Source organism: Rhinatrema bivittatum, chromosome 3 (assembly GCF_901001135.1).
Source record: "Rhinatrema bivittatum chromosome 3, aRhiBiv1.1, whole genome shotgun sequence".
NCBI lineage: Eukaryota > Metazoa > Chordata > Amphibia > Gymnophiona > Rhinatrematidae > Rhinatrema > Rhinatrema bivittatum.
In genome coordinates this window covers 89820352-89834570 of record NC_042617.1, presented here as the reverse complement: position 1 = coordinate 89834570, position 14219 = coordinate 89820352, and the positions used below count along the sequence as shown (strand labels likewise).

The following is a 14219-nucleotide window of genomic DNA, read 5'->3' as shown; positions in this document are numbered from 1 at the left end:
CTGCCACCCCATAATTCTAAAAGAACTAAAACATGAAATTTCTAACCTGCTACTAGTAATCTGTACGCTATCATTTAAAACAGCTATGATTACTGAAGATTGGAGGGTGGCCATTGTGATGCCAATTTTTAAAAAGGGGTTCAGGGATGAACCAGAAAATACAGACCGGTGAACTGGTATTCCATGCCAGGCAAAATAGCAGAAGTCATTCTTAAAAATAAAATCACTGCCATATAGATAGACATAGCAACATGGTTTTAGAAAGGGAAAGTCTCGTCTCACCAATCTTTCAGAATTTTTTGAAAGTATAAATAAATATGTAGATAAAGGTGAGACAGTTGTTATAATGTATTTGGATTTTCAGAAAGCATTTTACAAAGTCCCCAATGAGAAACTCCTCAACAAATTAAAAATTCTTTGGGATAGGAGACAGTATTCTGTTGTGGACTGGTAACTGGTTAAAAGGCCAGAAACAAAGGTTAGGACTAAAAGATCAGTTTTCTAAATGCAAAAGGTTGTTAGTTGAGTACCACAGGGATCAGTACTAGGACCTGTGCTGTTTAACATATTCATAAATGATCTGGAAAAGGGAACAATGCGTGAGGTGATCAAATTTACAGATGACACAAAATAATTCAAATTTGTTAAAATAGCAGCAGATTGCAAGGAACTACAGAAGGACCTTGTGAGACCAAGAGGTTGGGAAACTGGATGGCAGATGAAATTTAATGTGGTAAATTGCAAAATGTTACATATGTGGAAAAATAATCCCAACTACAGATACACAATGCTGGGTTTTGTATTGGGAGTCACTAGCCAGGAAAAGGACCTTGTAATCCTTGTGGACAATACATAGAAATCCTTGGCTCGGTGTGCAGCAGTGGTCAAAAAAGCAACTGTGCGCAGTTCTGGTCACTCCATCTCAAGAAAGTTATAGAGAACCAGAAAAAAGTACAAACAAGGGCAACAAAAATGATAAAGGGGATGAAACATCTCTCCTATGATAAGTGGCTATGCAGGCTAGGGCTCTTTAGCTTGGCAAAAAGCCGGCTGAGAGGGGACATGATAGAAGTTTATAAAATCATGAATGGGATAAAATCAGTAAAGAATGATGGTTATTTATAATACTAAAATAAGAGGACACTCCATGAAACTAACAGCCAGCAGATTCAAAACAAATCATAGAAAGTAGTTTCACTCAATTCACTATCAAGCTGTAGAATCTGTTGCCAGAGAGCTACATGCCAGTTAGTCTGATTTTGTGGTAAAAAATTAATGGAATTACTGCTAAAACAGTAGATAGTGCAGTTTCTTGAATTCAATGGATAACACAATCATAGAAACATAGAAATGATGGCAGAAGAAGACCAAATGGCCCATCCAGTCTGCCCAGCAAGCTATGCACTTTTTTCTTTTTTATTTCTCTCATACTTCTGTTACTCTTGGCTCTTAGTAACCTTTTGGTTCTATTTCCCGTCTACCCGCACCATTAATGTAGGGAGCAGTGTTGGAACTGCAGCCAAGTGAATATCTACTATAGTTAGGGGTAGTAACCGCCGCAATAAGCAAGCTACACCCATGCCTTTGTTTCTCCTTTTGAACCCATGAATTCCTGTGATCTTAAATTTCTCACATGGAAGACTATCTTCCTCATAGGGTTAGTGAGTTACAAGTACTTGTCACGTATTCACCCTATACAAAATTCCTACATGACAGAGTGGTTCTCCGTACACATCCAAAATTCCTCCCCAAGGTAGTTACGGAATTCCACTTGAACCAATCCATAGTTTTACCCACATTTTTTCCAAGGCCTCATTCTCACCAAGGAGAATGGGCTTTACATACCTTGGACTGTAAGCGTGCGTTAGCATTTTACTTAGACTGCACTGCAGTCCACAGGAAATCAACTCAACTCTTTGTATCTTATGATCCAAACAAACTGGGTAAAGCAGTGGGTAAACATACTCTATCCAACTGGTTAGCAGATTGCATACAGTTTTGCTATGAAAAAGCAGGCCTTCCTCTCCAAGGCCGAGTAAAGGCGCATTCAGTAAAAGCAATGTCACCCTCAGTAGCACACTATCGTTCAGTGCCAATTCTTGACATATGTAAAGCAGCAACATGGAGTTCTCTTCACACCTTTGCAGCTCATTACTGTTTGGACAAACAGGGACAACCAAGATTCAGCATATGGACAATCTGTCTTAAAGAACTTGTTTCCAGTTTAATCCGAACTCCTTCTACATCCAACCTACTGTGATCTTCGGCTGCCTCATTTTCACCAACAATACTTCACTGTTGCCTCAATACAAAATGACTCAGCCTGTAGCTTGCTAATCACCCATATGTGAGGACTAGCATCCTGCTTGTCCTGGGATAAAGCAAAATTGCTTACCTTGTAATAGGTGTTATCCCTATTACAGCAGGATGTAGTCCTCACAAAACCCACCCGCCACACTGCAGAGTTGGGTCTGATACGTTTTATTATTTTATTTTTTGCTAAAGCTTAAAGCTACATACGAGACTGAAGAGAGACCCCTGTGGCAGAGAATATCATGGCATGCTGGGCATGCTCAGTGGCCTCACAGGGCCAGTCAAAAGTTTCTAGAAACTTTGACAGAATGTTTTCCTGCAATAGGGCTCCATCAATGACGTCACCCATATGTGAGGACTACATCCTGCTGTCCTGGGATAACACCTATTACAAGGTAAGCAATTTTACTAAATAGTAAATGAGAGGGAAAACTTGGCACAGATTCTCACACTGATATTTGAGGGAACATCTTGCCTCAAGGCCCAAAGTTAAATGAATGAGTGGGATCTAGGCACTTGAGGCATAAGTCTTGCAAATCTTGACTTGTGATCTTATGGTGGAATTTGGAGCACAATTTAAAGGGTTTCTTACCTACCCTTAGTGATTTCTGATATATGGTTTGAGGAAAAAACAATTATTTACTCTTATTTTTTATTAAGACGCAAAAAAGAAACAAAAAGAAAGGAAAAAATATGAAGAAATTATGAAGAAGAATGCAAAACACCTGAAAATTTGTGGCAACAGCAAGAGTCAGCCAAAATTCTGTTTGTAGAACAGACAAAAAAGACTGAAGAGACTTGTGTGGTGGCAGACATGCAGGAACTCTTGTGCATGCTAAGAAAGGGGTAAATTTTCAAAGGTACATGTGGGTGTCCATGTGCATGTGCTACTCAGCGTGCACACATGGACGCCCGATTTTATAACACGTGCGTGCATGTTATAAAATCGGGGGTTCGCGCATGCAAGGGGGTACACTCTAGTGCATCTTGCGTGCAGACACCCGCGGTCTTCCCCCGTTCCCTCCCCCTAATCTAACCTTCCCACTCCTTCCCCTAACCCTCCCTCCCCCTAGCCCTATCCTAACACCTCCCCCCCCAATTCCTTTAACTTACCTGTTGCGCCTGCTCCGGGCAGGCTCACGTTGCGCGCATTGGCAGCCTGCCGTCATGCGATCCTCTGACACAGTGGCAAATGGTTGCTGTGCCGGAGGCCTCTGGCCCTGCCCCGCCCCCTCCCCACCCCTTTTTCGAAGCCCCGGAACTTAGACACGTCCCGGGGCTTTACGCGCGTCACTGGGCCTTTAAAAAAAAAAAAAGGCCCGGCGTGCATAAGGCTTTGAAAATCTGGCCCAAAATTTTCTTTTTGCTGAGCTCTAAAAGAGCATGTTCCTTGACAGCACAGTCAGATTAGATTACCCATTTATGTGGCTGTTTGTTCTTATTTGATCAGGGAGAAAATGTTTTTTACCTGTCTAAATCACTTTGAAAATTCTCCTCAAAATGAGACAGTGTAGTCAGTGAATAGAGCATTGGATTGTGATTCAGAAGTAATGACATACAAGTTTGGTTCCTTTCTTCCACTTCGTGTGAACTTGGGAAGACCATTTTTTCTCTCTACACTTCTATCATCTACTTAAAAAGAGTGTTTGTCTTAATTTGATCAACAAATTTAAATTAATAAGTATTTGTTGCCTCCTCAACTTTACTAGCACCATTTTATTTCTATTGTGTTGCTGTATATATATTGCAGACAATATTTTTGCCTTATTTTATAAGAAGATCAGTAATTATCTGGTTTCAGAACTATTGGTTATCAAGCTGAGGTTTCCAAAGAAGACCTAAAATAAGTTCCCAAATAAAATGTGTGCCTGAAAAGTCCTTTCTGCATGTTGCGATTATGAAAAATATCTTACCAATCTGACCAGTAGCTACAACATATTTATATTTTGGATGCTGGTTCACAGTTAGGCAGAGAATATCATCCGTATGCTCCAGGTAGAAACTCTGATTTCCTAATAAAATAAAACAATTATAATTAATAGTTTAATATTCAAAAAGAGCAATAATAATTCAATTTCTCAAACTATATTCTTATATCTTAATTCTTTTGCTTTTACCTTTATTTTTTATCCCAACATAATTTATTTCTAGTATAGAAAAACTCTAGAACAAGGGACCATGATAGGCTGCAGAGGGACAGTCTCAAGGTAATGTAAAGAGTATTACTTCACAGAATATTCTTAATGGTAAGGAACAGCTGGGTATCAAGTAAGGCCTGCAGTATTCCAGTAGGCAGGGAGAACATACATTGCAAACAGATGGAGTGTGCAATTTCTATCTGCATGACTTTCTTTGTTTTTACATTTCATTGGAAAGCAAGTTATGTACCTTGTATTGTAGACACACCTACAATTTTTACATTCTTCAATTATTTGTGCTATATTCCTTCCTTACATGTAACAGCAGTGCCCTGATTGATTAAGGTAGAATCCCCTCTTTTTGCATTTAGCTAGTACAGTATGTTACAGTTTGTGTGTATACAATGATGAAATACAGCACAAAGCCCAATATGATGTCATCCTCCCAAGAACAAAGCAAGAACTAGTCTCCATAGCTGATAGCTTAGCAAAATATTTTATTTATTTATTTAATGCTTTTATATACCGGTGTTTGTATGTACATCACTTTGGTTTACAGTAAACAAATAGCAAAAAATGGAGAGAGAAAGGAGCGAGAGTTACATTGAACATTATAAATAATTGCAAAAACCAATAAAAAGAGAAAGGTTATAAGTTTTGTGTCATCGAGAGATAAGAAATTAGATGGATGAAATTAGATGGATGAAAATCGTTTGCAGGTTGGTAAATGGAGCAAAGCTAGATTCTTTAATGACATTTGAATGATGAAATTTGTCTGTAAACAATGGCACAAACTACTGCTAGAATGACCTCACCCAAGGAAGCATGATTGACATGTGAGATCAAAGGAGGATCTGAGTAGCTTGCCCTGTCACCTCAAGGCAGTAAACAAAATGTGATAAGGCAGTTGCCAGAGTTAAAGGGATGTTAGGATGTACAGGAAGAGGAGGTGATAATTCCTCTGTACAGCTCATTGGTGAGACTGAAGCTGGAACATTTCCAGTTCTGGTGGTTATATCTCCGAAGGGATACAGAAAGGCTGGAGACAATCCAGAGAAAGGCTACCATAATAGAGCAGAATCTGCACCAAAAGCCCTATGACATGAGACTTAAGGACCTAAATATGTACATCTGACAGAAAAGTAGAGACAGAGGATAGGATGATAAAAATATTTAGATACCTCAAAGGTATAAATAATGTACATGAAGCAAACCTATTCCTTGGAAAAGAATGCTCCAGAACAAGAGGTCATGGTATAAGGCTTCAAGGAAAGAAACATAGGAACAGGAACAACATTAGAAAACATTTCTTTACAGAAAGGGTGGTGGCGACATGGAACTGCCTTCTGGTGGAGGTAGTAGAGATGACACTAGTGACAGAAATCAACTGGAATCTATTGCATTGTAAACCGACCTGATTTGATATTTGTATCGAGAATGTCGGTATATAAAAATGCTAAATAAATAAATAAATAAATACTACAAATCAAATTAGGAAGACTCTTAATTTTCTTATCTACTATTATATTCTATGCTTCCATGTTTGTTCTGCATTTCAATTTTGATATTGAGATGTAAAACCAAGTTACTTACCTATTATAAGTGTTCTCTGAGAACAGAAAGTCAACAGTCATACAAAAGGGGTGATATCATGCCAGTTGCACTGAGCTGGACCTTCTTTTGCAAAACTTTCTAGGAGCTTCTTCAGCTCCTCTGGCAATGTGTAGCAGTTTCCGTGCATCTATGTGCTTGCAGCGTGCTTCGGTCCTGTATTAAGCTAAGGAGCTCAATGCAAGTATAGGAGGAGCGTGGGTTCATATGACTGATAACTGCTATCCTCAGAGAATACCTTTTACAGTTAAGTAACAGTTTTATCTGAGGGCAAATGCTACAACCATCATATAACAGACTGCCTTGCTAAAGGTTGTCCTCAAAATAAAAAAGGAAAGACACACCAGGAAGCTGGCAAAAGGGCACGTTAACCATTTTTGACAGGTCATATTTCTTTTTTTTTTTCAGAACAGCAGCAGGACAACCTAAAATAATAAAAACTGATTTAGTTGACTTAGGGAATAGCCACTGCAATTACTGGTATTAGTAGCATGGGATCTACTTAATGTTTTGGGTACTTGCCAGATACTTGTAGCCTGGATTGGCCACTGCTGGAAACAGGATGCTGGGCTTGATGGACCCTTGGTCTAACCCAGGGGGCCAGTTTTGAGTTCTAATCAGGGCCAATAGAAGAGGCAGGTGAGACAGATGATCATCTGGGATGCCAGGCCTAGGGGGCACAAACACACCTTATCAGGGATAGGTGGCAGCTCTCGATGCTCTTACATGGTTGTTAGTTTGCTGCTACATCATCAGAGGGGGACCTGGCGCATGCATCATCAGAAAGGACTCTCCTCCTGTGGTTGGACAGAACTTCAATCAAGTACTTCAACCCATAGAGGGCCAGAGGTTTCATCATTGGGTTAAAAACATGTTGGCGGTCCCATGACACAGTAGGTGATTTGATAGGGGCTTCAAATAAAGGAAGCCCCATATGAATCACATAACTGAGGACTGCACAGAAATGGGTTTCCTTTCTACATAATGGTGGTATGTGCCAGTTGCATTAAGATGCATGCTAACAGAGTTAGTTTTGAGTCCAAACTTTGAAATATATAGAATTTAAGGCATGGTTTCTTATACTTTTAGTGACCCCATTTTTGCACTTGAAAATTCACATGACCCCAGATGATGACCAAAACAAAATTAGCAAGGGTATAGGTTCCCTCAAACAATCACTCCACTCTCACACTCCCTGCATTCCTGCTGATCCCTTCTCTTTCAATCTCTACCCACTCCAGATGATTCCTCTCATAATCTCCCATCTATTGGACACCCTCTTCAACCTCCACTCCTCTCACCACCCAGCCCATCCCCTCTCTCTTACCCTTCCAACCCTTTTTGTATTCCCCCCAGCTGGTCCTTTCTCTCTCAGGTCCTTTTTTTTTTTTTTTTTTAAATAATCACCAACTGTCATCTCTTCCCTCTCACCATATCCCTATCTCCTCTCAACTTTCAGCCTCACCTCCCCCCTCAACATTTCTCCCCCAGCTGATCCCTTATCTCATCTCCTCTTACATCCTCCAGTTGATGTTCTCTCATTCCCTCCTCTCTCACCCTTCATAGCCAATCCCTCCCCATCTTATCCAATGTCTAAACCCCTCCTGCACCTTTTCCCTCCCTTCAAATAGACCCTCCTCCAAACATCCCCCTGGCCAGGGTCAGGAGCAACATTTTTCTTTGGAACCTAAGCCAAAGGCAGATGACAACTAGTGGGAAGAGCGAGCAGGCTGAAGATATTTTTTCTCTTAAGTAGGTACAGTGTTGGGTAAAAATAGAGACGCAGTGGCAATCTCCACTGAGCCATACACACTCAGCCCTCCCCTTAAGCCAAACAGTGATATGTAAGGAATAGCAGCAGCATTACTAATGAAAGTTAGCATGGGGCCTCTGGGCTAATGCAAGCTCACGGGCCCTGCAGTAGCATTGATCCCTCCTTCTGTAGGGCTTCTTCTTACCATATAAACTCATACATGTTCAGTGCCCCTGCAGAGCCTGTGAGCATTTGCTGGTTCAAAGGGCCCCATGCTGACTTAAACTACTAATGCTGCTGCTGCTAGTGCCAGATGAGTGCTTCCATTTGAGGCATTTGTGATCCCAGCTGAAGAATTTGTGACCCCATTTGTGATCCCAACCCACATTTTGGGAAGCCTTAATTTAAGGCCTATTCTCATACCAGATAGCAAATCTCCTCCATTTACAATCAAATAGATCTTCTGGTGGAATCCTTTCTAGCATCCAGAAGAATTTGAGACACTGGATTGGAGAGACCATAGAAACAAATTACTTCTCTATCAATATCTAAGCCATGAGAGGAAAGGACTGGAGGATGGGATTTATTTATTTATTTATTTAGATGTTTGATATTCGGGCTTTTTAAGCTCTTCAAAGCAGAAAATTCATTCAGTAGCATTCTCTGGTTCTGCAATATATGAAAAAGAAAAATGTCTAACCTGATCATTTCTGAATGGATGGATCTTGATGGAAGGGAAACCAGACTTTCCTTGGCCAAAAGGAAGCTATGAGAATAATTCCATATTCAAAAAGTCAGGTAATAAATCTAAGTAATAAATAAAGACAATAGTTCCCCAGGATCTTTTCACTAGAGTAAAAGGAGGGTATGCCCAATGAAGGGAGAAGGCATCTTCAGCTAGACTGCTTTCTGATCCCCTTCTAGAACAGAATTCTGGCAACTTTCTGTTCTGACCAGTCATGATGTTCCCTACTGAGAGAAAATCTTGTTCATTATTGACTACTCATGAGGTTCAATTTGGCAGCTCAGCTTACCTGTCAGAACATTTTCCTTTCCTGGCCAGTATATTGCGATTAGAGACGACCCTATGGAGATGGCCTAAAACCATTATTTGACAGCTTCCCAACACAGAAAAGATCCTGACCGTCCTTGCTTGTTCAGCTAAAACATTGCTACCTGGATTTCGGTTTGCACTAATACATTTTGATTGGCCACTTGATTTCTGAGAATCTTCAAAGTGTAACAAATAGCTAATAATTCCAGGAAAATTTCCCTTCCTAGTGAGACTAGAGATCTGAATGTAAAGTTAATCTAAATTAGCTCTCCAGCCCAGCTGAAAGCATTTGTGGTTAAGAGAATGCAAGTGAAAATTAATTTGGTAAAACATGCCCTATGCTAGAATGGAATCTGATAGCTATTAGGACAGAGAGTCCCTGAGGCTGATATAGAGATGCACTCCTGGAGATCCTGAATGGCCTGTGACTACTGGGATTTCAATGTTCATTAAGTATGTTCATGGAGACATGCCATGGGCAGAACATGAACTGTTGAGGACATATGACCCAACATTCTCAACATACACCACGTTGATTGTCTGCTGACTATGCCTGACTTCCTTTACTGCAGATATGGACAATCATTCAGGTAGGGAAACACATACACACATCAGTTTGCATAGATACACATCTAAAACTGCTATACATTTTGTGAAAACTCAGGGAGTTGATGCTAGGCCAAATGGCAGAACATGATATTGTAGGTGCTCCCCTACATGAAGTCTTAGATACATCCGAGACATAGGAAGTGTCTCTATGTGAGTGTCTGCTTCATTCAAATTCAGAGAACCCAGCCAGTTCCTTTTAACAGGGACAGTAGGGTGCCCAGTAAAAGTATTTTGAAGTTTTCTTTCATAAGAATCTTGTTCAAGGATGGGAGTATTTTTTGGTACTTCCATCATCAGGAAGTATCTTTAATAAAATACTCACCCTCTTTCCTGAGGTGGAACAGATTCAACTATTCTGGTCTCCAAGAAGGAAGATACTTCTAATCTCAGTAGGTCATAGAGTTTGTTGGGAAATAAAGCTCTCCTTGGTGGACAATTTGGTGGCAAAATCAATAAATGGAGTTTGTAGCTCTGTATGACTATCCAAAGCACTCAACTATCAGATGTTTTGCTTCAACACGTTAAAGGTTTATGTTGAACATCAGCCTTCCTTCCACACAAAGTGACTCTGGGAAGCAAACTGGGACATTCTCTAGATTAAATCAAAAACTTATCTCAGTCTTTGGCTGGGTATCATCCTAGGACTTACAGCTTCTGAACTCATATTGGTGAGGTATGAAGACCTTCAGCTGATGGAGGTGAGCTGGAATCAAAAACTTCCTATCCTATAAAAGGCTTTAAGTGAATATATCACATACAATAAAATAAATAGAATGTTAGGAATACTTTGAAAAGAAATGGAGAACAGAACAGAAAATATCATATTGTTGAGGGCGAGAAGGGAGAGAGAGGAGGCCAGTCGAATCCCTCCAAGCACCGGCAGTAAGCCCTCATTACTATCAGCTGTTCAGCTGAGGGCTGCTGCGTTGATACCATCAGCTGGAGACTGTGGATTTAAAACCCTGTGTGAAGCGGCGCATAAATGGGGCCAAGAAGGGAGAGAGGAGGCCAGTCAGAGCCCTCTAAGCACCGGCGATAAGCCCTCATTAATATCAACTGTTCAGCTGAGAGCTGCCGCGTTGATACCATCAGCTGGAGACTGGGGCTTTAAAACCCCGTGTGACAGCGGCGCGGTGCCTAAGCTGGGCGCACGCACGGCTTAGACCAGTTTTGACCACCTTTGACTGCAATACTATAACTTTGAAGATTTGCTTTGAATTTATGGGGCGCAAGAGAAAGGCTAAAATCATCACATCCTCTCCGGCTACTTCAAGGCTCTGTCCAATGGACGCTCACATAAACAGGCTCAATCCGCCCAGAGAGGACTGCACCAGAAACATGTTGGATGTCTCTGAGTCCTGGTGTTGGACCAACTCCTACACAGCCTCCAGGAGTTACAGCTGAAGGTAGTACCATTGAAAGTGCAGTAGTAAATGTAAGTTTTGGAGATGTTTCCTCATCGTTTGTGGAATTTGCAGCTTCACAACCTTTGACTTTTGACCAACAGGAAGGTATAAATGGAAACCCATCTGTAAACATTGGAAGCATAAAGGCAACAGCTGTAGATGCTTCTAATGTTACCCTGGGAGACTTGTGGAGAATGTTGCTAAAACTTGACTAACGTTATCCAGATTAATTCATCCTTTTCGGCTATGGTTGGGGGAAATAGAGTTTTGATTAAAGATCAAGGGAAAAAATTAACCAATTTAGAACCTAAGGTTAACAATTTATCTTTAAAAATTCAAAATGCTCAAAGTGTTGAATCTATGTGTATTTCTGATAATACATTGTTACATAGTGAAATAGAAAACTTAGAGAATTGTTTGAAAATTAGAAATCTACGATTTGTAAATTTTCCTTTCACTAGACTTTTATCACTTTATGAGATGTTTGTAAAATATCTTACGGAAAACTTAACATATAACAATGAGACCTATCTATCTCTAAGATTTATTATTTCCCTTTACAAATGAAAGATACTCCTGGGGGTCTGAATAGAGTACAGACCCCAGGAATATCAACGTTTTTAAAGGAATCTATAGATATCATTACCAAGAGAGCAACCTTTTTTGTATCTTTTTCCTTAGAAAGGGATAAAGAATTCATTTTTGAAAAGTTCCTCAAAAACAGAGATTTGTTATTTTGTGGTCAAAAAATGTATGTCTTTCCGGATGTTTCAAGGCCCACTCAGGTGCACAGGAAACAGTTCCTTGCCTTGAAGAGTAGAACTTTAGAATTGGGTGCAACCTTTTTTTTTTTTTTATCAAAATCAATTTTATTGCGGAAACAAGCAGGTGAACAAGATAATATGAACAAAACAAACAGTGCTGCAATAATCCAACACTAGTGAACTGTTATGAAAAACAATACGTTGTTGCTGGTCCAGCAAGTACTTCAACTAGTAGTCTGCATGTTTCCCATTACAATTTGAAGCATAGTCCCCCCACCTCCTTTCCCCATACTTTCAACAACATGCATACCACGCAGCCAGGCCCCACTCATTGTCCCATATCCCCCCTCCCTCCCCTAGGAGTCAGCTCTACCTATAATACGCCTGGTCACATCTCAGGCAGAGTTCTAGGAGCATGAAATATATAGTCCCAACAAAACCCCTGCTCCCATTGAATGCTTAGGGAATGAACTGGAGGTTTAATGTGAGTTAGGTCTCTCATGAATTTACTGACTAGAGGCTGTGTGGAGATAGGTGCGTCTCCCAGCTTGTTATGGTAAGCTGAGATTGCACTTACGTGTACCCTTACAGATGAGGTTTTAAGACCAGAATCTGAGAGATGGTAAAGGTAATCTAGTAGCGAGGTAGTGGGGCAAGTGAAAGGATCTAAATCTTTCTGAGTGCACCACAGTGTAAACCGTTTCCATTTGTAGGAATAATTCTTTCTAGTGGAAGGTTTACGTGCAGCTATCAGCACTTGAGATATAGTGGTTGGAAGGTTGAGTGGTTGTAAGATCAAGCTTTCAACATCCATGCTGTCAGGGATAGGGATTGAAGGTTGGGATGGCGCAGCTGACCCTGTTCCTGAGTTATGAGATTGGGAGCTACTCCCAGGCGAATTGGATCCCTGACTGAGAGATCTAGCAGTGTGGGGAACCATACTTGTCGAGGCCAATATGGGGCTATGAGTATCATGGTCCCCTTGTCCTGTTGAAGTTTCACTAGAGTTTTGGTTATGAGCGGTATCGGTGGATATGCATATAACAGGCCTGAGTTCCAATGGCGATCAAAGGCGTCCTTTGGTAGGCTGTCCTGCTGCCAGAGGAGAGAGCAGTAATTGTTCACTTTGTAGTTCAGATGGGATGCAAAGAGATCTATTGTTGGTTGACCCCAATGTTGAAATGTCTTTTTCACGGGCTTTTTCACTGCCCGATGTCAACGCCCTGGACGATGGCGAGGGGGAGGAAAGTGGAGCGTCTCCTGACTCACCTGGCAGTCGTTTTTTAAAGACGACTTTTCGAATTGACCCAGCCGGAGACGATTGAGTTGAGGTGGATGGAGCCGAAATAAGCTGTATTTTGAACAACTGCTCCACTTTGTCCAGTCGCAGACGTCGGCCCTTCAAGGTCATCGTGGCACATAAGGGACAAGCCTTAACATCATGCCCTTCACCGAGACAAAGGACACAGTCCTGGTGAGGGTCTATGATGGACATGTTCCTGGTGCATTTCGGACATTTTTTGAAGCCTGAGGCCATTTTGGGGCCGGACAGCCGTCGACAAGCAATGACTCAGGACAAAAAATTTGGAAAAAAAGGCGTAACGGAACCGTGAAAATGGTAAAAACTTACCGCGATGGAATTACTAAGGGAGACCCTTTGCGGTTTGAAGTTTTAAAAAATTTTCCGTGAGGAAAAGTTGTGGAGAATTCCACAGGACTCCTAACAACCGCGAGGCTAACTGCTTCACGGAAAAAAGAAGACTGAAGGGGGACCCTTGTGGTGAGGAATATCATGGCATGCTGGGCATGCTCAGTAGGCACTCTGGTGCCAGTCAAAAGTTTCTTAGAAACTTTTACAGAAGTTTTCCGTACATAGGGCTCCATTACTGATGTCACCCATATGTGAGGACTAGCATCCTGCTTGTCCTGGGATAACTTATAAAATCCCGCGTACTTTTGTTCGCGCCTGGTGCGCGAACAAAAGTACGCGCGCACGTAGATTTGTAAAATCTATCCCAAAGTGTATTATTTTGTACTTCTCCACATTAAATTTTATCTATTTAGATTTCCATTTGCTCAAAGTCCTTCTGTAATACCTCACAGTCTTTTTGTGTTTTAACAATTTTGAATAATTTTGTGCTATCTGCAAATTTGATCATCTCATACATCCCAAATAAATATATAAATAAATAACATCTCACTTATTGTTCCCTTTTCTAGATCATTAATGAATTTGTTAAACACTGGTCCCAGAATATCCAGAATATACAATTTTCTACCTTTGTTTTGGGAAAACCGATTATATAATTCTACCTTATTTCCTATCCTTGTACAAGTTACCAGTCCACAATATGATATTGCCTCCAATCTTATGACATGTTAATTTATTGAGGTGATTTTTCATGGGGGACTTTGACAAATACCTGCAGAAAATCCAAATACACTATGTTGATTGATTGACGCTTATCCACATGCTTTATACCTTCAAAGAATTCTAGAGATTAGTAAAAAAAAGACTTTCCTTTGTTAAAATCATGTTGCCTCTCCTCATTAAGCTATATCTATCCATAT

The 14219-nt window shown here is 40.7% G+C and overlaps 1 protein-coding gene across 1 annotated transcript in view; it reads right to left on the bottom strand.

Moving 5' to 3' along the window:
* Positions 1-14219, bottom strand: part of EML6 (EMAP like 6) — an 815949-nt gene that overhangs the window by 141246 nt on the left and 660484 nt on the right. The window contains exon 30 of the mRNA XM_029593447.1: positions 4227-4325. Within this exon, the coding sequence (XP_029449307.1) occupies positions 4227-4325 (99 nt within the window). The remainder of the gene's footprint in view (positions 1-4226; positions 4326-14219) is intronic.